This window comes from Trachurus trachurus, assembly GCF_905171665.1.
Source record: "Trachurus trachurus genome assembly, chromosome: 17".
In the NCBI taxonomy this organism is placed as follows: Eukaryota; Metazoa; Chordata; class Actinopteri; order Carangiformes; family Carangidae; genus Trachurus; species Trachurus trachurus.
The window spans coordinates 22,276,560-22,301,731 of record NC_139900.1 but is presented as its reverse complement, the minus strand read 5'-3'; the positions used below and the strand labels follow the sequence as shown (position 1 = coordinate 22,301,731).

Here is a 25,172-nt window from a genome sequence, read left to right as displayed (position 1 = left end):
CTAAAATGTACTGTATGTTTTTTTTTTTTACTTTTGATCAGCGACCCCCCCCCCCCCCACACACACACACACACAATCCTTTGCAAGTCCCCTTTATTTGACAAGCCTAATCTTACCCAACACAAGAAGTGACAATAAGCAGGCACAGCGGCCTAATTAAAGGGACTTTCAGTCAAATTAACACACACACACTCTCTCTCACACACACACACACACACACACCTCTGATGACCCATTAGCTACACAATAGCCGAGACAATGCCTTTGTGTCACACACACACACACATTTCTGCTCTCCAGGGGGTAAAGATGGGTTGAGATTTTAGGAATGCCATAAAAGTGTCCACAGGGTGAAAGAATGCCTTTAAAATCTCTGGTAAATGCTGCCTAGATAAGACAACAGGTTGCATATAGTGAATCTCCAAAGGCACTGACACTTTCATCTCTCCATATCTGCAGCTGCAACCCCCCATTCAGCCCCCAAAGAGCTGCACATTTACAAGCAGATTCACCACTTATCTCTTAAAGCTCTTATCCAGGGTTGTTGTGTGTCCTCTCCTTCCTTTATCTGCATTTGACCCTGGGCATTTAAGCGCGGCAGGGGCGTGAAAGTCAGTTTGACCTCTTGGGGTAACCTCGAACACAAATCACCGTGTGCTCCACAAAGCGCTGAGACAGAGGCCCTTTGAGAAATGAGCAATGACCACAAAATGGTAACCTTTATTTCCAGCACAATAAGGTGTTCTGGAGAAAGCTGCTCGCACATATGCAGGAATCAGGATCAAAGTGTCTTTTATCCAGTAGGTAGAAAAAAATATTCTCGCTTTGAGAGATGTAGTTCATCTGACTGCTGCTCTGTTTGGCTTCTTAAATTGTGCGCTGCCCTGTGAAAACTTTCAGATACAGCATTCAAACGGTTTCTGGAAGACAAAGAGCGTGCAGGCGATCGGCATGCTTGTATTTGTTGCGGGGCTTCAGGGTAATCTGGTATTGTTGAGGTGGTTGTGAGGCTTTGGGGTCATGCTTTCTGCATCTCTGAGGAGAGAGATCCTCCACATTCTTCCTGTGTGTGTGTTTGTGTGTGTGCATGCTGCCCCACACAGCCCACTCTCTTTGCTCTTTGACTCCAATGGCCATATAAGGCAGCCGGCACCATGGTAACTACAGGGCTTGAATAGCAGTGTCAAATCCCTGGGAGCACACACACACACACACACACACACACACATAGACTGCCCCCTCCCCCTCTGCACACACTCCCCTCTCTCTCTCTTTGCTCTCTCTCTCTCAAACCCACACAAATAGGTTGGAGGAAAACAGACAGGACGAAAGAGGGCGAGAAGGGAAAAAAAAAAGAAGCAAAGGCTAAGAAATCCAGCCTGTCTCCGGCTCTGGCCATTTCCTTGAATCATAATTTGATTTGTGGACTCTGAAGCTGGAAGGAGAGAGGGAGAGAGGGAGAGAGAGAAAGGAGGAGGAGGAGGAGGGGGGGGAGAAGAGCACCCATCCCGTCCACCCCCACCTCCTGTTTTGCCTGAGCCACAGGGAAAGGTTTCACACACACACAGACACACACACACACTGGCGAACAGCAGCACACAGGGCTAGGCCGCAAGTCATTAGTTCTTGGTGGGCAAGCACTGACAAAAGGCTGGAGGCAGAAGCCTGCATGAGTGCCGGGAGAGGGACCAGAGGAACTATGGAGGGCTGAGCAGGCGGACGCTCTCTCCTGCTTTCTTGATTTCCTTTTTTTTTTTTTTTTTGTTCCTGAAAGGAAGCAGCACAGAGGATCCTGTCACAGCCGATCACTCGTGCTACAACAAGCAAAGGGGGGGAGAGACACAGCACTTCCTTGTGTTTCAGGATCTACTTGTGCTGTGTTATTTGGGAAGTGAGCACAGGCGGTCCACGTCGCCCTCGTCCACCACCGCCGCCGCCGCCACTGCTGCAGCTGGCGGTGCCTTGAAGGGACCCACGACCCTCGACAAAGTGATGTTGTTGTTGTTGTTGTGGTGGTGCCTGCCGACGTCAAGTTGATTTGCTCGATCTGGAATGTCTTGATTGTGGGTCACAATGCTGTTACCGCCGCTGCCGCTGAGAGGATTACAGCAGAATAGGAGAGCTGTGTCTGCACTCTCTGCCTCGCTGGATGGAAGGAAGATCTAGAGCGAGAGGAGGATTTATTTTCCAGTGAGGGGAAACCATAGACACAGGACATTAATGTTTGCTCTGAGGTAAGCTTGACATCATTTCTAGGGGGGTTAAAAGGTGGAAATGTAGATAGACGGCTGCCTAATATGTGGAATAGCTGGTGCGAGCGAAGATCATTTCAGTGTGAGGGGTACTTTAAGAGGGGCGGTCAGAGCCTCTCCAGGCATGTGCTAAGGCGAGCTACACTGAGGTCCTTTTTCAGCCATTACTGTTGCTACAGAGACAGGGCTGGGGGTGTGAGGGTGAAACAAGACTGTGAGGAGCCGTGCCGTGCCGTGGGTGATTTTCACCTTGTGTCATTTGCCTCGCGTTTGCCTTCTGCCCTCTCTTTTGTGGGTTGTTTTGTTTTGGAGAAATGTGCACGGTGTGTTTGACTCATTGTTTCCTGTGAAAGGTTCCTGGGCTGAGAGCGTTCGACCGGGGCAGCGCTGGAACAGGCTTCTCTTCAACCGTCTCGGGGACTGCTCCAGAGAGAAAGAAAAGGGGACAAAACACAACACACGGTGGCTTCGAGTGGGATAAAGAAAGGGAGAAGAAGAGGAAGGAGAAGAGAAAGAAAGAGAGGGGGGAGGGAGGGGGACATTGAGATCCACAAGCATGCAAAACTAAAAGTTGCAACTGTGAAGACTGTTTCCAGGTCATAGTGGAGGGGGAGGAGACTGAACTGCTCGGTTTTTTCTGCCAAACACCCTCCTCCTCAATGTTAGAACCTATTTTTTTTTCATTGACATCTGCTTGTTCAGCCTGAGGACAGTTTTTTTTTTTCATCTGTTATTTACTCTAAAATAATCAAGAGACTTAATTAACTAATGAGAGCACAGCCAAGCAGCAGAAGACACTGATTCCCTCCAGCTGAAGAGGACACAAACATTCAGGACTTTTCTTGATATTTATGTTACCTTGACAGCAACAAGCTCTTGGCTGCCTGTCCCATTTCCCTCCGCGGTGGTTCGGTTACCAAGCGATGGCCATGGTGAGTGGGGGCTGGGGAGATCCCAATGGGGGCACCAACGGTTTAGGGGACAAGAGCTACCTGAGGGGGGAGGAGGAGGACGGCTCTCCGCAGGCCGGCGGCAGCGACATGGAGGCCGGGGACGAGGACAAGGCGTGCGTGGTGGACTGCGTGGTGTGCGGGGACAAGTCCAGCGGGAAACATTACGGCGTGTTCACGTGCGAGGGCTGCAAGAGCTTCTTCAAGAGGAGCGTCAGACGCAACCTCAGCTACACTTGCAGGTGAGTGCGCGGGGCATTGTGGGTAATGTATTCTTCTAACTGCACGTCGATATAGCCCAAGGATTATAAACAAATGTGGTGAGATGCAGGGCCGTTGCTAGGAATTCTGGGCCCCCTTAAAGAATACTAAAGTGGGCCCCTCCCCCTAACTTTCCCTTTTTTTTTCTTAGACTACGTATGTATTATCGTTTTTTATTTAGCCTTCTCTGTTTTGATGCTAATGCAGCATTACACTGCAAAAACTCAAGTATCTTAGCAAGAATATTTGTCTTATTTCTAGTCAAAATGTAATTTCTAGTCAAAACAAATCTCATTATACTTAAAATAAGACACATCATATTAAAAGTAGCTTGTTTTTAGACATTTTTTACTTCTTTCAAGCAGATTTTAACTTGGAATAAGTAGAAAAAAATCTGATAGTGGAGCAAGTTTTTCTTCCTTATTACAAGCACAAAAAACTTACTTTCACTGGCAGATTTTTCTATTTATTGTGAATTTAAGTGAAAATGATCTAAAAACAAGTTCATTTTTAGGTAATGAGTCTTATTTTTAGTGGAAAGAGATTAGTTTTGACTAGAAATGAGACATTTGGACAAGAAATAAGACAAATATTCTTGGAAAGATGTTGAGTTTTTACAGTGTACTATGAGTATTGGTCAGAGACTTACGGAGAATAAATCAGTCATACAAAGATAGCCTAAGACTACTGGGGTTTTTTATGGGCCCCACTGGGCGCTGGGCCCCTAGAATTATCATCACCTTTCTCCCCTATACAACGGCCCTGGTGAGATGCTGGGTGACTCACATCTATCGGAGGATCATGATAAACAGATAAACACAGGGCCGTGAGTGCACGCGGTGTGGTGTCGGGATCTCGTGCCAGCATGCACAGATGAGTCATGTGTCGATCAGGTGGAGATCAAACCGAGGCGTCATGTTTTTAAACAAGATTTCTATAAACTGATTGTTATGCCAATCTTTGTGAAAGGTTGGTGCAGCAGTAACACCACGTTGTGCTCCCTTGCTCCAGATCTGCAACATACAGCTCATTCATCAATTCGCTGGTTGCTAAAACCTAGGTTAGCATTTTGAGAATTTCATCAAGTAAAAATTCAAAACATTTTCTGTCTTTCTGCTTTCTTTGTCTAGTCTGATCCTTCAAGAGAAAGAGAACAACTTTCATTTTGAACTCATGTGTGGTGGATAGAACAAGTCAAATACGGCATGACATGTTGGACATTTTCACTATGAAAAAATGAATTAATAGGCTAACGTTAATTACAGCCATGCGTTGCTATGATAGGACTTGTTAAATACTGTCATGCATGGAACTATACTAACACAACATTCATAAATCAAAAACTACTCTATAATGCAGTCACATTACATCCACTTTGTTAACATTAAAGTAAGACTCCTGTTGTCATTCACTGACCTATTATACACTACCTGAACTTCTTTTAACTGTGAATGAGTCATACTAGCTACTTTGAATACATAAAATTACAGTTTTAGAGCTGCAAAAATAGTGAAAACCTAATGTGATCTCTTCAAAATTGTTGTTATTTCTGGTCAAAAGTCCAAAATTCAACAAAGACAAATACACAATTTTATAAATGAGAAAAAAAGCTGCAAATCTTGAGATTTGTGAAGCTGGAACTGGATGATTAATATATTTAATTGTGTTGAACAGTCAATGAATCTTTAAAGTGTTGATCAATTAATCTCTCCATTGGCTCATTAAGGATGTATTTATTTTGTGTCAAATCATTGCTATTGCCACAGCATTTTCCGTCATCAGTATTAAAGCACCAGTTACCATAATAATACAATAATACAACCACTTGTTGAGGTGAAAACAGGTGCCTGACTCCAGCTGTAAATAACATAGGATGATTACCCCCCCCCCCAAAAAAAAAGTCATAATTTAATTTCATAATCATCATTTGTTCTTTGTCTATGTTCCAGGTCTAATAGAGAGTGTCAGATTGACCAGCACCACAGGAACCAGTGCCAGTACTGTCGTCTGAAGAAATGTTTCCGTGTTGGCATGCGCAAAGAAGGTATCTGTCCAACCTTATCCGTAGCTACATCCTTCAATAAATGTTTTGCTTTGGAAATTGTGAGAGACAGTGTTGGCCACACTGGGATCTTGTAATATTAGAGATAGCCTAATGCAACATGAAAATGAAAAAAAAATAATAATAATTGATATTTAGTGCAGCAGGGAGTTCTCTCATTAGTCCCATCAGCTGCCCTTAGAAAAGGGAGAAAAATTAATTACAGATAAATTTGCCTGAGTCATTATCTTTCCTCCTCTGCTCCATGAGCGCCAAAGAGCAGTGAAAAGGCCACACATGGGTGTCGAGGCCCTATCATGGCCAAGCTAACCATGCGTGTCAGCTCACTGCCATGTACTAAGTGGCTTAATCTAGTGCCTGCGTAGGAATGACTGAGAGGGATACAGTGCTAAGACACCTGCGTCCCAGAGCCTTAAGCCTCTGGTTGGAGCTGAAGCAGAAACCCTCTGACTCGTTGGCTCAATCAAGGAGAATCCAATATGGGGATTTCACCTTAAGTGGTGGAGCCTGGGCAACACATCCTTCAATATCCTCCTGAAAGATAACCAGAGAGACGGATATCTGTGCATACGGATACAGAAAGATATCTGTGCATACGGATACGGAAAGGAAATGTATTTTACCTTTGATGTTTTTGATAGTGGCTTGCGTTCCCTGTGTCTCCGATGAGCTGTTTCTCTCCCCTCACACTCACAGTACATAAAACACATTAATGAGACACATTATGGCTCCCCACAGAGAAATCCCTCTCCCTCCACAGGGAGGTCAGAGTCAGATGTCAGGGTCAGCGACAGAGGAGGATTCCTCTGCCTAGAGAGGATTTAGTGTCTTGCTCAAGGACACTTCAGCAGGAGACAGATGCTTACCACATTAATTCCTATCGCCAAAATGAAGGAGTCTCTCTTGAACAGGCTGCCCTGCTTTCTTGGTTTTGGCAGAAATGCCGTCTGTCACAGCTACGGTACTTTCTCTATGCTAAGTGATGTTCTTAGTCTCACTGGGTGGTTCTGTCTGTACAAAGATGAATACACACTAAGGTTCCTGCAATAGTATTTTGTCATTCTCCTGCAGAATTAATATTGCAGTGGTTTGAATTTTTAATGGAAAGTAAATTTTTGCTTCCAAGTCTTTGTTTTATGTCTGCAGATGACCTTCACTTAGCCTGACAAGCACCAGAGTGTTTCACGCTCTTGTTTGAGGAATAACTCTGAGCTCAGTTGTGCCTCATTTTAATGATGAATGGTTTTCTTATCGAGTCTCACCTGTCTGCCCGTAATCTGACGTGCACAGCTGGATGGACTCAGTTTTAACTTTTCTTCCTCTCCCCTTTTCATCCACAAATCCCCTTCCTCCCCTTCTCCTTTGTCCTTCACTATTTTCTCCTTTCCTCCCTCCTCCTCCCCTCCTCTCCCCCTCCCCTGTGTCCCCCAACCAAACTACAGCAGTTCAACGCGGTCGCATCCCACCTCAGCCGAGCCTCAGCCCCTCTATCACGCCCATAGGTGGCGCCAGCGGCCTTGGAGGCAGCGAGTTTTACAACAACAACAACGGAGGAAGCGGTGGTCAGCCGGTGTCCGAGCTCATCTCTCAACTGCTGCGAGCGGAGCCTTACCCCAGCAGTCGCTATGGCCACCAGTACAACCAACAGCCCGGTCCAGACAACGCCATGGGCATTGATAATATTTGTGAACTGGCTGCCCGGCTTCTCTTCAGCACCGTGGAGTGGGCCAGGAACATCCCTTATTTCCCCGAGCTGCCTGTTTCAGACCAGGTCAGTACCATGGATTTCATGTGAAAGTTGAAAAAAGTTTTTCTCTCTCCTTTGCAGAAATACAGGTCAGAATCAAGCAGGGAACGCTGGAAAAATCATGTTTACATGAAATATAAATATACAGTGCATGCAGTAAACATAAATAATGGATGAGAACAGTGAAGTAATGGGTCTAATTAACACACCAATAAATCCTCAGGTGGCCCTGCTGAGGCTGAGCTGGAGCGAGCTGTTCATCCTTAACGCGGCCCAGTCGGCTCTGCCTCTCCACATGGCCCCCCTGTTGGCAGCGGCCGGCTTCCACTCCTCCCCCATGTCTGCGGAGCGCGTGGTGTCCTTCATGGACCAGGTGAGGGTGTTCCAGGACCAGGTGGACAAGCTGACCCGGCTGCAGGTGGACTCGGCTGAGTACAGCTGTCTCAAGGCCATCGCGCTGTTCTCACCAGGTGATTGTCTTTGCTCAACATGATCTGCTCAGTGAACTGCACCACCACATCAGGCTGCCTCCAGTGATCTAGTGTTGCACCTCACACTTCCAGCTTATTACACAGGCTTTCTGTTACTCTCCAAGAGCACTTGCCTCCACTGAGTGGGACGAGTAAATAGAATTGACCACACCAGCAGTAAGAGTCTAAAAGCACATTACAGGACAGCAACACTAAAGGTAACTGTTAGAACTTAGAAACTCTGAAAACATCATAACTTTCCTAAGTGCAGTGAGGTGTGCTACATCAATCTGGGAATTTACCCACTATGGCACCATCTCCTGGCTCATTAATGCAAATGCGCTAATGTCTTATGTGCTGTATCATTAGTGCTGTCATCGATCATTATGCAGCACTGTGCATTTCTTAACTTACATCTCGTATAAGTGGCTACATCAAAGGAACTGCTCATTGTGAGTGCCTCTAAAAAGCTCTCCAGTGTTTTTTGAAGCTGAGTGAATGAATGAATGAATGAATGAATGAATGAATGAATGAATGAATGAATGAATGAATGAATGAATGAATTTTATTTTCGAACATGTATAAAAAGAAAAAAATGTATGTAACTATTGTACATACAAAAGAAAGAAAAAGAGAAATTAAAAAAATACAATAAAATAAAGAGCTAAGACATAACAAAATACCGCACATTGTTCGAAAAAGGAGCTGATGATAGTTTTAAGTTATAGTTTAACGCAGTGTTTTTCAACCTTGGGGTCGGGACCCCATGTGAGGTCGCCTGGAATTCAAATGGGGTCGCCTGAAATGTCTAGTAATTGATAAAAAGAATGACTGATAAAAACATTATTTAATTATTGTTTTGATTAAAAACACCACACACAATCTTAGAAAATTGTATTCTATACTTTCACTTTCTCAAATATAAATCGAGTTCAAATAAAATGCAACATATAGAAATATCTGAGCTGGTGCATCTTGATTGACAGCCGCAGTTACGTAATTGCAGGGTCGCCAGAAATTTGTGATATTAAAATGGGGTCACGAGCTAAAAAAGGTTGGGAAACACTGGTTTAAAGTTAGGTTGGGGTGTGTAGAGTTTTAAATGATGTGTTTTTCCAAGCCTATGCATATGACGAGCAACTTTATTTGTGTGTGTTCCCCTCATGGGCATTTTATCACATTATTTGCCGAGAGTTCAACCTTCTTCCTCTCAGCTCATCACGACTCTTTATGTAACCTGCCCACACTATTAAGTAACTACCTCCTCCTCCCTCCCTCCCTCTCACTCAGACGCCTGTGGTCTAACAGACCCAGTCCACGTGGAGTCTCTGCAGGAGAAGGCCCAGGTGGCTCTGACAGAGTACGAGAGGATGCAGTATCCGAGTCAGCCTCAGCGCTTCGGCCGCTTGCTGCTGCGCCTCCCCGCCCTGCGCGCCGTTCCCGCCAGCCTCATCTCTCAGCTCTTTTTCATGCGCCTGGTAGGAAAGACACCCATCGAGACGCTGATCCGTGACATGCAGCTCTCCGGAAGCTCAATCAGCTGGCCGTATGTCCCAGGACAGTAGCCCCCCCCTCCCCCCAAAAACCCCCTCTGACGGATGAGGTCTCCGTCTGGGATTAGTGACGACAAGGACCCACAGGAAACCTCTTGACTCATCACTGTCCATCTGTGTAGTTATCAAACTGCAGTGCCAGCTGGCTGTCATATGTACTGTACTGTATCGCTCTGCACCCCCCCCCCCCCCCCCCCCTTCATGAAACGAGCCCTCTGTCTCAACACAGGCCTTCAGAGAAGAGAGAGAGGAGCCGGTGCCAGGCTGGATCTGTCTTGTTGCCAGCTCAGTGGTTCTGGTTGCCAGGTCTCAGGCCAGAGAGCAGCTCTTCACGCTGGGCTCCGATATGGCCACCACAGCCAGTCATGTCACCACCCACATGCCATAGTGACTAAGGACACCGCAGTTCCATGTAGAGGGCAGCAGCACCCTGCTACAAATACATCTACAGGACAAAACTGTCCCGCCACTGAAAGTCAGAGGAGTGTTTTTTTCCCCCACACTGGGCTCATTCTCCATGACTCACCATTTGTGAAACGGTGACCTTTTTAAATCACACGACTGATAACATTACAATCCCGATTCTATCAGAACAAGTTTAAAGCTCCAGAAAACTGTGTGTTTGCGCTGTGAACTGAACATTAGAGACACAGCGAGGACATCTGAATTCAACGCTTTCTTACCTCGACACCTGAGGAGGAAGCCAAGGAAGAGACACAAACAAAAAACCAAGGAAAACTCACCAAAGTCTAGCGCGCGTCATCCTCAGATGATTCATTTGAACGCAAAGCAGAGAGAAGGAGATGAACGGACTTTTGTGACTGCCTGACCATCCAGTGAACAATGCATTTAAATTCATTCACAGGGCTCACTGTTGGAGAAGATTTAAAAAACAAAACAAAAAAAAACCACACAAAACAAGAAGCCACACTTACATGAGAACGGACTAATACCTCACTAGACATCAGAATGCTTTAGTCTGATATTTCCTAAACACAAACCTCTGTAAATGTCGTTCACCAGAAACCGCCTTCTTTTTGACAACTGCCTTGTTATCAGTATGAATTTGGGACACGTGAAATATGAAATGAGTCTTATAAACATCACAAACATTTGTCTTGTAGCTTTTTTTAAAAAACAAAATATCCCCAAAATGGTTTTCACTTGTGATTTGAATATGGTTTTAGACTGATGGTGGATTCAGCAGTTAAACATTAAACAACCTTTTTCTTCTCCTTTCTTTTTTTATTATTATTGAGAAATGGCAGGTTGGTATATACATGAATTTAACATGGGTTCCAGTATGACTATTGAATATTGATGCATATTCAACAAATAGTTTTTAAAAAAAGTGATCAGAGAGTTTATAATCAACACTATCAGTCGACCAGTGCTGTTTCTGGAGGTAATGCTCCCTTGAAAAGTGTATTGAAGTGTATATATATTGCAGCCAACTTTGTCTTTTTGCATGTTCAAATGTTGTTTTGGATGTCTGCTAAGTTGAGACTCTTTCCTTCTTTCACATTGTGTAATTGAACTTCATTTAAAGTATTGCTTCCTCTGTTAGCTTCTAAATGTTTTTTTTTCCTATATGTATTTACATGAAAAATACCTCTTGTCATTTGTTCAGATGTCAAAAAAGAAGCTTCATCTACATGTCATTACAGCAGATACGACGCAGAGCTGTTCACGCTCTCATCTCTGAGCATCTAAGTGAGTCTCTCCTGTTAGCAAGTGATGTGAGACTATGTTGTGATGAATGAGGACGCACTTGGAGGATTATTCGATGCCAAAATATCATACTGTGTGTGATGAGTCTGGAGAAGACGGGCCCTGATTTACCGGTCCACCAGGATTTACCTCACAGGGGTATTTCAAGTAGCAAGTTTACAAAATCACATGTACTCTAGGTAGTTAAAAAAAAAAGAAAGAAAGGAAAACAATCAGCTCTAAATAAAAAAATCTCTCAGCATTTATTAACGAGAACGACTACATGAAATAAGTATAAGTATTTAACTCTGCTTCTTGATCTGCCATCGGGCCTTTGGACAGCTATTGGTTCTTCTTTTAGGCAAGAACTCACTCCACCATGTCATAGAGAAAAAAAGATAAATATAATGTTAATGTTTTCTTATCTTTGTGTAACTCAGTTCTTAAGTTTTTAAAAATTTCATGTGTATGGCAATGTTATTAAAAAAAAATCAAAGGATGAAGATGTGTCTTTTGATATGTTTTTTTTTTTTCAAACTACTTGAAAAAAGTGTTGTAATTACATCTGTATGAAGAATGCCAAATAAACACTGCAACATGTACCATAAACGTAGAAGTGTATTCATGTCAAACCAATTATTCTCCAAACACTGGAGAATTTTAGTTACTTTATTTACATTTTGTATTCATCTTCATTCGTGACATTATCTCCATATAAAAACTGACATTCATTACCACCAAAATACAATATTCTCCAATCAACACATTAAATCAACATTTCCACCAACATGTGAGGTAACAAAGGAAAATCTTACACAGGGTGAAACAAGTTCAAGTGTGAACAGGGCCAGTTTAAATTACAACCACACAAAGTAAAACAGGTCACCGGCTTCATTCTGACAGCGGCTGTAAACATCAGGGTCAAAACCAGAGTTGAGGTTCAGCGATTAAGAGGCCGGCACGAGGGCCTTGTCAGTATGGACCCAACTGTTATAATACAAACACCAAAGGGAGGAAATGGAGGATAAATCCTCTTTGTTACGGAGACACACTAACAAAGACCCTGGTCATAGATTTTCACCAAGCGTTTGATGTGGAAAAGCTTTTGTCGAAGTTCTTTGCACTGCTTCTTCTTTGCTTGATGATCTGGTGTCTAGAGAGAGAATTTTAGAGACAAAACCATCAACATTATTTTAATCCTCAAGAACAACAAGAAACAAGAAAGCAAATAAACATATACCCCAACATGTCAAAGTCTTCCTTTAATTTCAGCACAGATGGAAGTGCACTCACCTTCTTGAGGTCTTTGAGTCGGTTGTACTCCTCTGCCACTCCCTGAGGGTGGAAAGACAAATTTGGTCAGTGGTTTGCTGGGGAAATTTTTAGTCACTTGTGTTGATGTTGTGTTAGAAGTGAATTCTGAGAATGTAGCACCAAAATATGCAAAAATGCATGAAAATATATAAAAATATATACAGTGTAAGTAAATGGCAAATATCTAAAGTCGAGGTGAATCTGTTTTGGTTTATCTCTTAAGCTTTTTGGTGCAAAGTAAAAAATAGCAGCTATGACTGAATTTTTCCACTCTGCGCTCCTCCCTCCTGTGGTTTTGTACCTGGTACTTCATGGAGCCCTCGTCCAACATGTCCAGCTCTCGGCTCAGCTTGTGCATCTGGTCACTGATGTCATCCATGTCGGCACAGAGACTCTTATAGTGGGCCAGGTCAGAATCAAACTCCTTCTTGTACTGCTGCCGCTGCTTGTCTGAAGTTATCTCTGGATACAGCCTGGGGTGGGGTATTAATGTTAAGACATGAAAGGATTGTTAAATTCACAGTATTACTCAAAAAGTGGCACATACACGGGAGAATGAGCTTTCTTATGAGTCCTCTTACCACTGTTCAATCACACCCTTGATTCCCATTGTTGAGGTATTACAACATTTTCCTCTGAAATAGTTTTAGGGCAAGACTTATTCTCTAAAGATAAGCCAAGATAAATGTTGCCCTACTGTCAGATAGTGCTAAATGCTTTTATTTAGGTTGGACCAACACTGATTTATAAAATATTGATTGAATTGATTTTTGCTGCACTTAGCTGTTGATATTCATCATTTTTTAGACCCCTGCATGTTGCTACATAAAACTACAAAAATGTTTAAAATAGAAATGACATTCACAGGATACAGCCCTTTATTCAATAAAGAATGGTAGTAAGAACAGGTTTTCATTTAAAACCTGACTTCACTTGTGTTTCATGCCCACATATCTTTTGTTGTGTTTTTATTGTCTATATAACTGGCCCACCTGAAAAGGTAATCTGTGTGGTTGCAGTCCAGTTCATTTCCAGTGTCTCCGGTGGTGTAACCAGTTTCACACTGAGACTCCACCATCTCCTGAGCAGCATGACGGGGCTGTCGCTCCTTCCTCTGCTCCTTCTTCTGCTCCTTCTCCACATGATAAGGAGGAGGCCTCCAGGTGCTGTTAGTCTCGTCTGAGGAGCTGTTTGCTGTTGCCCTGCTCTTCTCGTACAGAGGCTCAGCCCCCCGATGGTAACTGCTGTCAGCAGGGAAACTATACATGGATATACACACATTTACGTTTGGACGACTGCAGCCATTTATACATAACGGCGTCATCATGAGTTTGAGCTGCAAAATTAGGAAAAAGTGTGTTGGTTGTGCTGTCTACGCGTGTCTCATGTCACCTATCAGCCATAACTTTAAAACAAGTTTTTATCATTGTGACTGATTGATGTATGTGTGGCATATTTTCAGAATTGATTGTGATTTGATTTGAAACTAATTTGTAGTAGTAGTAGTCTTACTTTTCCACAGTTTCATGGCTGGACTTCACCAGTCACATGTTTTAATGTTAGAGCTGATTGTGTATATCACATATAATGCTTCAATGTCAGAGGGTTGAAATAACCGAAATACTGACTTGTTGGAGCGCTGGAGGAGTCTTTAAGCCTCATCATCTGGGCACAGTGAATGTTAATGCAAAATTTCAGGACAACAGGTTCAGTGGCTGTTAAGATATTTCAGTCTGGAGCAAAGCAGTGGACTGATGCTCCAGGCTGACACTGTGTAGCTGACACTGCCACACAAAATACACCTACAAAGCAGTTTACAGTTTCCTCCATGCAACTGCATATTCAGCAGTAAGATTATTTTTGGTTTTATGCCATGAAACAATCAAAGCCTCACTGTAGATAAAAGCACGTGTGTCAATATGTTTCTCTTTTATAATTATTTATTCATTGTTTGGTGTGTGTTTGTATGTTTTAAGGTTTAAGATTGAAACCTTTTGTTTACTGTGTCCTGTGTGTTGAGTGCAGATCATCACTCACCTGTTGCTTTTATAGTTTCCCTCGCTGTAGATGCTGACCGCTCCATTGCCGTAGGAGACCACGCTGTTCTCCAACCTGAGGTCAGGCGCTGCTCTCTCTGATAACACAACAGTTGGCGCCTGCTGCACTTCTCCAACATGGTTCACCTGAGACAAAGCCAAGAAACTGGAATCAGAAACATTTTATTTATTGTTGGAGTCACTGGTTTTTGGATGAGGAATTCCCAGAATTTCATTTTTAAACGAGAAGAGCAGGTGATTTGATTCCGTTCATGTGGAGATGCACAGTACAGAACATCAAACGCAGAACCGCAGAACCATAATACCGCCTTTATCTTCAAAGTAAAGTCCTGAGAAGGAGTGAAAAACATTTTTTATGCAGCAGAGAATCTTTTCTGGGCAGCAAACTGGAGAGCACACTGTGTTCAGAGGAAAGAGTGCCAGACATGTATGCATTTAGACACACAGATACAAGGACACACACAGACACACACAGTAGTCTTGGCACGCTGCAGTAAAATGATGATCAGTGTCACACCTCAAGTCCTTCCTTTCAACAACCATCAGAGCCAATTAGTTGGAAGGAAACACATAAAAGCAATTTTCTGAACTGTGTCTGACATGAAATCCATGTTACCAGAGCAAGATTGTGTGTCTGTATCAGAGCACACTGAGAAAGGCTTGAACACAGGGGTGAAATCAGTGGAACAAATATTTCTGCTCTTACATTATCTCAAGCCTCAGGTAAACAGCAGCAAGCGCGTCAAACAGAGAACACCTCAGGTACAACTCACTAATGTTAGAGCCTGTAAAATTAACAGAAGTGGAAAAAAAAAAAATATTACATTACCAAAAAAAATTGCATGGCAAAAAGAAAAAACAGCCATTAATGATGCAGAGTAGCTGCATTATGCCCCATGTAATCTGCTGTCATACTGTATAATGCATCATTAATGACTTATAGTCTTCAACCTATTTCTGGATCAGAGTGTAGTCACACAGGATGAAGATCTAGTGAGCTGATGCTGAGTGTCTGGAAAAAGCAGCCTGTGAAACAGATCTCATGAATGTGCAGTCGGAGGACGATGAGCCTCAGTGTGGAAAAACTCCCAGAAACTGCAGGGAATCTGATCGGCTGCAGCAGCAGGACGCTGTGACAGCCGCAGCTTTGTGCGACTCCAGTGTTATTGATTGCTGCGCTCGGTGTTTATGACATTAATAACAATGCTAAAAAAAAATTCAGTGAACAGAGACAAGAAAATCTGAGGTTTGATTTCATTGTTTCATCTCTTTACAATTTTAGGGTTGCAGCTTATGATTGTTTTCATTATGGACTAATACAGTGATTTAAAAAAAAAAGAAAAAAAAAAAAAGAAGAAGTGCAGTATATGGGATATTCCAAATATACACCTCAAAGTGATGTCTTAATATTGTATAAAACCCAGAGGTATTCAATATACACTATCGTGCTATATAAAAGGAAGAAGAAGCTGTAATGAAAAATGGGCCCATTATAAATTTCCCCGCCATTATTATTTTTTCTTCTTCTCGTCATTTCAGCTATTTTCAGATCTGCAACATAAAATAAATTCATATTCCCACTAAATATTTCTCTGTGTTTCCTGATCCACCCTCCTGAGACATGCAGCCACACATGTGCCACCTCACCACCTCATGTTTGTAGTCTTGGTTCTGTGCTCCTCTTTGACTTTGGGGAACATGCTCGTGTTGATAAATATGAATTGAGACATCCCATTCAATGCAGGCTACACCACATTTTTCAAAAAAATTATGCAGCGTTTGATTTTAATCTAATTCTCCTATACACCCTTCTCTCAATTACCACAGTTTCCACTTGCGTTAAATGAAAACGTGGCACAAAACACAGGGAAATTAATTCTTTGCCAGGAGTCTAATGTGCAGCCGTGTGTAGCAGCCCCTTCGCAGACTGAATCATTTAGCGCCACCATGATTCACACAGCAACACAGAGGCAACTCAACCCTTTTTATACATTATACATGCCACATACATTATATATGCCTCCCTGCAAGGCAAGCATCTTCACTGCGAGATGAGAGTGCTCCAGAAAAGGGGCCTGTATCTCGATGAAGCGGCTGGCTACATGCGTATAGTGACAGGCACTATGTAGGCCATGGCCTCGCCAGATAAACTGACTGAATATGTTTTTTTTTTGCCTTTCCATAATGAGTCATAGTGGACTTAATACATTCATAGTACACTGCTACTCTAGTAGATTCATCACCACTAAATACCACATGAAGCCTCCTCTGGGAAGCACAAACAGCGCAGCTTCCACAGCGCTCTGCAACCTGGAGTACCTGGTAAATGCTGGAGCGCTGATGCTCCAGGACAGCGGTTCCCAAACTCGGGGTCCGATTAGAAGCGACAATTTATCTCACAGCTAAAAATGCATTAAATGAAACAGCCAGAGAAGGAAACTCAAATCTGAGGTCACAAAGAAAATGAACTGCAGTGTATATGGAGACTCTGTGACGAGGACTATGACTCTACGATCTATGCAGCTTCTCAACATTAATACATGTAGTTATTATCATACAACCAAAGGTGTTGTCTTTCTTTAGAGAAGAGGTTGTTCATCATGTGAAGCATCTCAACCAGTGTTTACATGATGAGTCCTTTTGTGATTATGTGTTTAAAACCACACTTGTTTTTTCTTCCACTTGTACCCACTGTTTGTGAGACTGTAACCTGCTGCTACTGTTGTGTGCCGACATACCTGGATAACAACGTGGCCAGAGTGGTATGAAAAAAAGGTAAAGGTCCCCTATCAACATACAGACCCTAATCTAATACTCTGGGTATGTTCAATCAATCAATCAATCATCATTTATTTGTCATTGCCATAAATAACAATGAAATTACGTTGGAGCATACAACCTTACATAGTGAAAAGTGCATAGTGCAAAATGTGCAATGGTGCAGAATCCCACGGGCATGTCATGTACACGAAAGAACTACAACAGGAACTACAACACCATGCTGTGCACGATTGCAGTGACAATTTAATATGCTAGTGCTTGGCAGGTATAATATCATCATGTTCACATTCACAGCTGAAACTGAGAGTCTTTTGATGACTGGCTTTGTTGAAACAAATGATAAATAGTGATTTAAACTTGTTTGATATGTTGACATAGTGTCTTATATATTCATATTATAATTAATCATAATTCTGTTACTGATATTGCATCAGCACTAAAGCGTTTTGTAACTTTTTAAAGAAAAGTGCTACATACATTTCATTATCATTTCTATTATTATTACTAATTATTACTATTAGTCATAGTCGTAGTAGTAGTAGTTGTAGTAGTATCATATATGTGTTCAGAACACATGGATTTTCATGAGAAACTGTTCCCTGTTTGGTCAAGAGCACAATGACTCATTTACAAAGGTCCTGACCATCTTTAATCATCATCACAGTATATGATTATGACTGTGTACAGGAAACGTGTGGGTGACAAATGCTTGTAACCTGAAACCTAACCATGCAAGAGTCCTGTGACCTTTTTCCTATGATGCTGGTCTTTGGACAGCTGTTATCACTAGTCAGGTTAATGATCAGTTAGAGTGAAACCTGGGTGTGTCGGGGATAAACACCAGCGCTCTCAACAGCAGCAGCTAGTGTGAACTGGTGAAACCTCATGGGCACCAGTGACTCATGAGAATCCTAAAGTTGTGTTTATATCGGCCCTGCAAACTCAAACTTAGTAGAAACATGTAGTTGTGTAAACTCTGGGTCAACTGAATTTCAAATAAAATGCTTATCAGCTCTCTCAGCTGTCTTTACTCACTCATTTAAAAAACGCTACAATAGCTGACACATCCTTTTTAAACATTAATGTGGCAAAAACTTAAAGGGATAGTTCCCCCAAAATTCAAATTTCACTCATTATCTACTCACCCTCATGTCGACTAAGGGCTGAGAGAATTTTCAGAGTCCTCCGTGCCTTCTCGGAGTTACAGCGGGGCTCCGTGCAGCAGTATTTGTCCGTATAATGGTTGTGAATGGTGCTCACCTTTCTTCGTTCAAAAAGACACACCGAAAAACATCCAAATACCTCCATGCTGCTCGTCTGTAATGTCCCTCTTGTATTGAAGCCCCGACATGAGAAATTGTTCCGCCGGTTGACACAGGAAGAGCAGTGAACTGAGACACTGGGAGCTTCTGCTACAAACAAGCTTAAAATATAGACTTATTTAATTTTTAATTTTTATTTTTTATTTGTTTTTTAAACATTTGGATGTTTTTTGGTGTGTCTTTTTGGACGAAGAAAAGTGAGCCCCATTCACAACCATTATATGGACAAATACTGCTGCGCGGACCCCCCCCCCCCGTAACTCCGAGAAGGCACGGAGGACTCTGAAAATTCTCCCAGCCCTTAGTCGACATGAGGGTGAGTAGATAATGAGTGAAATTTGAATTTTGGGTGAACTATCCCTTTAAGAAATGTGCCTCGATTTTAGGAAAAATCCCACTGCCATCTCCCGTTGTGATCGACAGTGCTGCTGTGGAACTGGGGCAGTAGTACAAATACCTTGGTATTGTGATTGACAACAAACTGTGTTTGAATCCCAGGTCGGTGCCATATGTAAAAAGGCACATCAGTGCATGCACTTTTATCCCAAGCTTCGCAATTTAAGTGTCGACATAGTTTTGATGAAAATGTTTTATTCCAGTTTTATTCAATCTGTTCTTACCTTTTCTTTATACTGGCACGGGTCACTTTCTGTTAAACTGAAAAATAACATACGGAGCATAGTGTGCAGTAAATTTTCAGGCAAATGACCTCCACAACCTGTATAGGGTAAGGTGCTTGAAAAAAGCACAGGCAATCCTATCTGATCTAAGCCACCCCCATCAGTGGCTGAACTCAGGACACTGTGATTGGGGCGCAGATATATCATGCCACGATGCAAAACAAACAAATTAAAAGTGGCCATTAACATTGTTAATAATTCCATGTGATTTGAATTATTACTTTGTATTTTTGTTCGCTTTTGTTATGTGTATGCATGTGTCACTAGTGACTGTAAATCAAATTGCCACCCGCGGGTAAATAAAAACACCTTGAACATTGAACCACAAGCATTTCCAGTCATCCTTCTCCTATCACCTGAGGAAATGAACATTGAAGAGACAGATTTTACTCACACTCACCCAGTCCTGTACGTCTTGCCCCTCTGATTGCATGACTCGTGGCTGATCCCAGTAGATGTTAGCTTTTCCGTGGCGCCAAATCTTGCTGCGGGTCTTGTATGCATAGTAAGCAGACAGGGACAAAACCAGCACTACCATCAGGCCCAACACTAATGCCACCGCCTGAGGAAAGGAAGTACATTTTACATCAAAATGGAAAAGGACTCACAAGATTAAAATAAAACAGAATAATCTAACTGACCTCCTCAGGGTCCATGTAGCAGTAGTGGTGCAGGTATTGATTGTACATGGGGAACCCCCCAGGAAAACCTGCCCCCACACTGCCGCTGAGGCTGGGGCTGCCCTGGATGTTCTGGCACATCATCAGCATGGGGTTATACAGCATGCTCTGTGAGCTCTGAGACATTGGGTTCACCCCAATCACAAAGATAATGTCGATGATGCCCTAAAAAAAAGAGGTATGTTCAATCACACAGTTGATTTGGCTTGAGTATTTTCACACCACATTACTGCAACACATCAAATGTAGCAGTTTTAGTTAAGTTAAGTTTAATTTCTTAACTTTAATTGTCTCAGAATTTCTCTGTGACACACAGTATAACTGTAGCAGAGTGATAAGTCTTGCAAACCTGACATTAAACAGTGTTATTTGATTGTGGTCAAGTTATTTTGAGTTTTGTGACTGGCCCGGAAGTTCACGAGTCGATTTCCTGGGATCTTTTTAAGTTTATATATTACAATAAATCACATGACTACGTGTAGGTGACATCGTTCACTCGCGGTGACGAACCCACACAGAATTATTATCAAAATCTCCTCAGCCCTGGCAGGCAGCCGATGACTTCAGGCGACTGTATGCGACCTGCCCAGCACTGAACAAACTAGCTAATGAACATAGTGGAGCATGCAGCAGCTAATGACTTAGATAATGTCTTTCAGAGTTGCAAGAGACCAAAAGCAAAATGCTAAATGATTAATGCAGACGAGGAGCGATACATTGCTCCGTATGCTGGTGAAAGGAGGCAACAGTTTGGGAACAAGTTCAGGATAGAAGTTTAAGAGTTTAAAAAGGTCACTGTTGTGTTCACAGTTTTTGCGCTGCCCCCTTGTGGCAAAAGGTTAGTTCTTATAGCTCTTGACAATTTATAAAATATCTTCCTCACTAGCTTTTTGAATGTTATTTGTCAGAGTGAGTTTTCAAGTATAACCATACCAATCAAAACAATCATGCAAAGTGAATTTCAGGATGAGAGGAGCAGAGCTGAGATTGATAGACCAGAATGCAATGCAAAAGGACTTTGAGAGAGAAACAAAACTCGTTTCTTTTAGGAGACTAACCTGAAGCACTGCTAAGATGATATCACAGATGAACACAATCAGGTAAAACTTGCATCCCCTCGTCATCCGGGAACGTGAGAAACTCCCCACAAGGAAACCCAGTGAAACCAGGAAGTTAATGGCTGCCATGGAGATCATGGCCGCCTTGGCAGACTGTGGTGTCATGTAGGAGCTGCCGTACCCGTAGCTGCCTCCATAATACCCTGACCCCGTCCCTGCAACACTCCCTACGCCCGTGACACCGTATCCACCGTATCCAAATCCGTTCATGTCCCACACCAAGGTTGAAGCCACAAAGGCAAAGATAAGGAAACACATGAGCACAGTGGTTCCCTTGAAAACCTTGACAAAACCGGGAGGAGAAAACCAGCGGTAGAAGTGTTGAGGCCTCTCCTCCATGTAGTTGGACTCCGGGGGGACATTGTAATTGTAGGGGATGTACTGGCTCTGAGGGGAATGTACGCTCCTCGGGGGGTAGAAGCTTTGCGAGGCGGTGCTGTAAGGTGGGCTGTACACAGGGGGTCTGTCGTACATCATGGATGTTACTGCAGTTTCACCTGGAAAAAGAAGAAAAAATAATCTTACCAAAATCATGCACACAAAGAAATGCTGGGTTGTTTTTTCAACCCAACCGTTGGGTTGAGCCTGTTGGTTAATTTAATTGGGTTATTTTCATTGAATTGGGTATTCTGAGAACCCAATTCGCTAGGTTATTTTTGTTGGGAATGGAGTTATTTGCTGTTGGGTTGTAATTTCTATAATGTTGTGTTGGGTTGTTTTGGACTACCCAACACATTGGGTTGACGTTCGGTGGGAGGAGTTTCCCAGCATGCTTTGGGACAGTGCGTTTGTGATTCTAAGTTTAGGTTATTTCTGTTAAATATCGCCACAGATGTTATCTGCTACAGCTACACAATCTTTAGTGATACTGTTCTACACACTAATTTACTAATTCAATGTTCTACTCAGTTTACAATTACTGTTATGGAAATAAGCACTTTGACACCATAAGTGAAGTTATGTTTTTGGTTAGTGGTCTCCCTTCCTTTGTGTGCAGTGTGTGTGTGTGTGTGTTCGTGTTCTGAGGATAATAAACAGCATTCTCCCTGTAGTTAAGTGGTGTATGAGGCACAGGAGCTGCTACAAGATCTAAAGTTAGTCTCTGTTTGAGTTTATGTTAAATAGAACCCTAGCCTGCCACAATATAGTTGTTAAGTGCAAGTTTGTGACACACTGTTGAGTACTAGCTTCAGTTAGCAACCCAACTTGATTGGTTTAAAAGAACCCAGCAGTGTAGTCAATGTGAACCCTTAATTGGGTTATATGAACAACCCAACTGGGTTGTATTCAACCCAACTGTTGGTTTAAGGAAACCAACCCAACTTGTTGGGTCAAAATAACCCAGCATGTGTTCTGTCCAATATTTAACCAGTGTTGGGTTAAAAAAAAAAACCCATATTGGGTTGTTTTTAACCCAACATTTTTAAGTGTGTGGTAAAAGCAATGTCCTTACATGCTGTATTATCACCATATCACCAAATATTGGCCTTAAAGAGCAGACGTGAAGGCCTGTAACTCAGACCTGCACTGCAGTCCCTCTCTGCCCTTCATTCACCTCAGCCCATCCCTGAACCCTCTATCTGGTATCGCTGACCCACACTTCATCGCTCCAGAGCAACTCAACCCAACGCGTTTCAATAATTCAGACAGACAGCAGATAAGAAGCGAGCCAGGGCAGCCATGCGTGGTGTTTACTGCAGGGAAGAACCAGAAATGAACCTACAAATGAAGCCCAGTCAGGTGTGGAAGAGCTGTTTGTCCTTTTGATCAATTTCATGCGTTATTTAACTTTATGTAAGTAACTTATGTGTGGTCACTGTCTGACCACTTCAACTGATAATGGTCACAAACGTGCTGCCTTCATGTGCTATGGTAATTATGGTAAATACCAAAAGACGACTTGAAAAGTGCACATGAACACCATCTCATGTGGTATTTTCCACTGGGAAACTCGTAGAATTTATTGATGCCCGAGTTGCGAGATGAGAATAACCTTTGACCTTTTCAACATGGAGGCGAGCATCGCAAGATTCGTTCATGGTAAGCAAGGCAAGCCTTTAGAAAACAGTTAGCAGCTATTCACTTTATGTATGCCTGCATGTACAGTAAAAAAAACGCTTTTAAAAAGCTAGCCAAATAGCTAGGAATAAATCATAAATTACCGTTTGAGTTTTGAAAATTCATCTTGCTGTAGAGAGATGAACTAGGCAATCCAAGATTGTTTTACCCCATGTAGATGTCGCACGTGTAAACATGATTTTACCCAAGTAACAAGTCTGAATCTGTGTACACCATCTTTATTTTCTCTGTACAACAACAAAAGCACATGAAAATACCAGGTCACAAGTGGAAAATACCATCTGTACCATAGCACATGAAGGCAGCACTCTCGTTGGCCTACGTTTCTACACACTCAACAGGTCAGATAAGAGAACACATGTGATGTAGGAAACACTTCAAATCAGTCAACAGGACAGCACTACTCACCTAAACACTATAGAAAACGTCCAGTCCAGCTCATTCCGCGTCGTGCACGGGTCTCTTCTTTAACCGTCTTTGCCTCATACGTCACCGAGGGTCGTAAACGTCGTCACTTTCTATGATAGAGAGGTGAGGTGTTCGCGCAATGAGCCCGTAAACGAAACTCGTGGAGCTGCCTGACTCACCGCGGAGTGTCTGAGTGTCTGAGCGGGGACACAGTCCACCTGCTGCTCACCTGCTGCTCACCTGCCGCCCCACCAGCTCCCTCATAGACGCGTTATAGGCTGCAGGCTGCAGCCAGGTCCGAATACATGAGCAAAGTCTCTCTGTTAGATAGGTGTGGTAGCCTATCACTGTTTAGATCGAACAGATAATAGTTCAATACATAACATGATTTTTAAATCAAAATGATGATATATATATATAGCTTCATGGTAGTCTACCATATCAAGACTCGTAATAGCCTATACAACATAGAGCAAAGTCTCCTTAATGAATATCAGATGGGAGATGGGACTGTTCAATATTTATTACTGTGTAGATGAGCTTTAATAGGATATTAAAATGCTGATCCATAGCTTCAAGGTAGTCTACTTAATAGTACAACCAGAACAGAAACAATTCACTGATCAATGGACCTGTGTGACTGTTTTTTGTTTTGTTTTGTTTTTTTAGTTAAAGGGATAGTTCACCCTAGAATGATATTTCGCTCATTATCTACTCACCCTCATGTTGACTAAGGGCTGGAAGAATTATCAGAGTCCACCGTCCCTTCTCTTAGTTACAGGGGGTCTTGGCGTAGCAGTGCATTTCAATGCAACGGTTGCAAAGGGACACCGGAGCTCTTCGTAAAAAAACACACAAAAAAAAAAACCAAATACCTCCATGATGCTCATATGTAATGTCCGTCTTGTGCTGAAGCCCCAAATTGCGTAATTGTCCCGAAAAAAAATTAAATAAGTCTATATTTTAAGCTTGTTTGTAGCGGAAGCTTCTCGTCTTCTTCTTCTTCTCCTCTTCCTGGTCCGTCCAAATATCGCGTGATTCGCAGTAACCGCAATGACGCCGGCGCAAATCACGCGATATTTGGACGGACCAGGAAGAGGAGAAGAAGAAGAAGACGAGAAGCTTCCGCTACAAACAAGCTTAAAATATAGACTTATTTAATTTTTTTTCGGGACAATTACGCAATTTGGGGCTTCAGCACAAGACGGACATTACATACGAGCATCATGGAGGTATTTGGATGTTTTTTTGTGTGTGTTTTTTTACGAAGAGCTCCGGTGTCCCTTTGCAACCGTTGCATTGAAATTCACTGCTACGCCGAGACCCCCTGTAACTCAGAGAAGGGACGGTGGACTCTGATAATTCTTCCAGCCCTTAGTCAACATGAGGGTGAGTAGATAATGAGCGAAATATCATTCTAGGGTGAACTATCCCTTTAAGTTATTTTTCAAGGATTGTTCCCCCCATAATTCTTTGGGAGTACTGGTGTTAAACAAACATGTAAATTGAAGATTACACATAGGATGTAAGAAATTCTGACGACTTAATCGTTAGTTGTAGTCCTGGAGCATGTACAGGCCATATACAGATTATGATAGGGCAAGTAACAACACAAGAGAAGTGAATACAATGAAGAGAGTTGACACTGAACACAAATTAAAAAAGAAAAACTTTATTAAGTTTTTGTACAAAAAATGCATTCATGGGGTGGTGTTTAGCTCACTTGGT

At 42.5% G+C, this 25,172-nt stretch overlaps 2 protein-coding genes across 5 annotated transcripts; one reads left to right on the top strand and one right to left on the bottom strand.

The window, feature by feature from the left end:
* Positions 1–1,317: 1,317 nt before the first annotated feature.
* nr2f6a (nuclear receptor subfamily 2, group F, member 6a) lies at positions 1,318–11,228 on the top strand. 4 transcript variants are annotated; one of them, XR_014596146.1, is made up of 7 exons: positions 1,318–2,234; positions 2,606–3,444; positions 5,413–5,507; positions 6,968–7,296; positions 7,496–7,742; positions 9,033–9,770; positions 9,887–11,228. XR_014596146.1 is itself a non-coding variant. In XM_083992259.1 (6 exons), exons 2-6 carry the CDS (start codon positions 3,176–3,178, stop codon positions 9,305–9,307), a joined length of 1,212 nt encoding a protein of 403 aa, XP_083848385.1. In that variant the 5' UTR covers positions 1,318–2,234; positions 2,606–3,175; the 3' UTR covers positions 9,308–11,228. The 4 variants fall into 4 exon arrangements, 3 of the variants coding, with proteins under 3 accessions (XP_083848385.1, XP_083848383.1, XP_083848384.1); XM_083992259.1 differs by having other exon boundaries at positions 6,971–7,296; positions 9,033–11,228; XM_083992257.1 differs by having other exon boundaries at positions 9,033–11,228.
* Positions 11,229–12,029: 801 nt separating this feature from the next.
* Positions 12,030–23,562, bottom strand: LOC311000269 (occludin-like). Its single transcript, XM_083990934.1, has 9 exons — positions 23,445–23,562; positions 20,898–21,454; positions 19,801–20,004; positions 19,560–19,721; positions 14,357–14,502; positions 13,312–13,578; positions 12,621–12,792; positions 12,299–12,340; positions 12,030–12,158 (listed from the first exon to the last, which is right to left on the bottom strand). The coding sequence occupies exons 2-9, from the start codon at positions 21,432–21,434 to the stop codon at positions 12,057–12,059; spliced, it is 1,632 nt and encodes a 543-aa protein (XP_083847060.1). The 5' UTR covers positions 21,435–21,454; positions 23,445–23,562; the 3' UTR covers positions 12,030–12,056.
* Positions 23,563–25,172: the final 1,610 nt, after the last annotated feature.

What these genes read in the sequence shown, in the direction of transcription:
- nr2f6a (XM_083992257.1), top strand. Translation starts at nt 3,176, where the DNA reads ATGGCCATGGTGAGTGGGGGCTGGGGAGATCCCAATGGGGGCACCAAC. An exon ending in TGTTGGCATGCGCAAAGAAG is followed by an intron (nt 5,508 to 6,967) that starts GTATCTGTCCAA and finishes ACCAAACTACAG; the next exon opens with CAGTTCAACGCGGTCGCATC. An exon ending in CATCGCGCTGTTCTCACCAG is followed by an intron (nt 7,743 to 9,032) that starts GTGATTGTCTTT and finishes CCTCTCACTCAG; the next exon opens with ACGCCTGTGGTCTAACAGAC.
- LOC311000269 (XM_083990934.1), bottom strand. Translation starts at nt 21,434, where the DNA reads ATGATGTACGACAGACCCCCTGTGTACAGCCCACCTTACAGCACCGCC. An exon ending in GGCAAGACGTACAGGACTGG is followed by an intron (nt 14,503 to 19,559) that starts GTGAGTGTGAGT and finishes GCTTTGTCTCAG; the next exon opens with GTGAACCATGTTGGAGAAGT. An exon ending in GGAAACTATAAAAGCAACAG is followed by an intron (nt 13,579 to 14,356) that starts GTGAGTGATGAT and finishes ATCCATGTATAG; the next exon opens with TTTCCCTGCTGACAGCAGTT.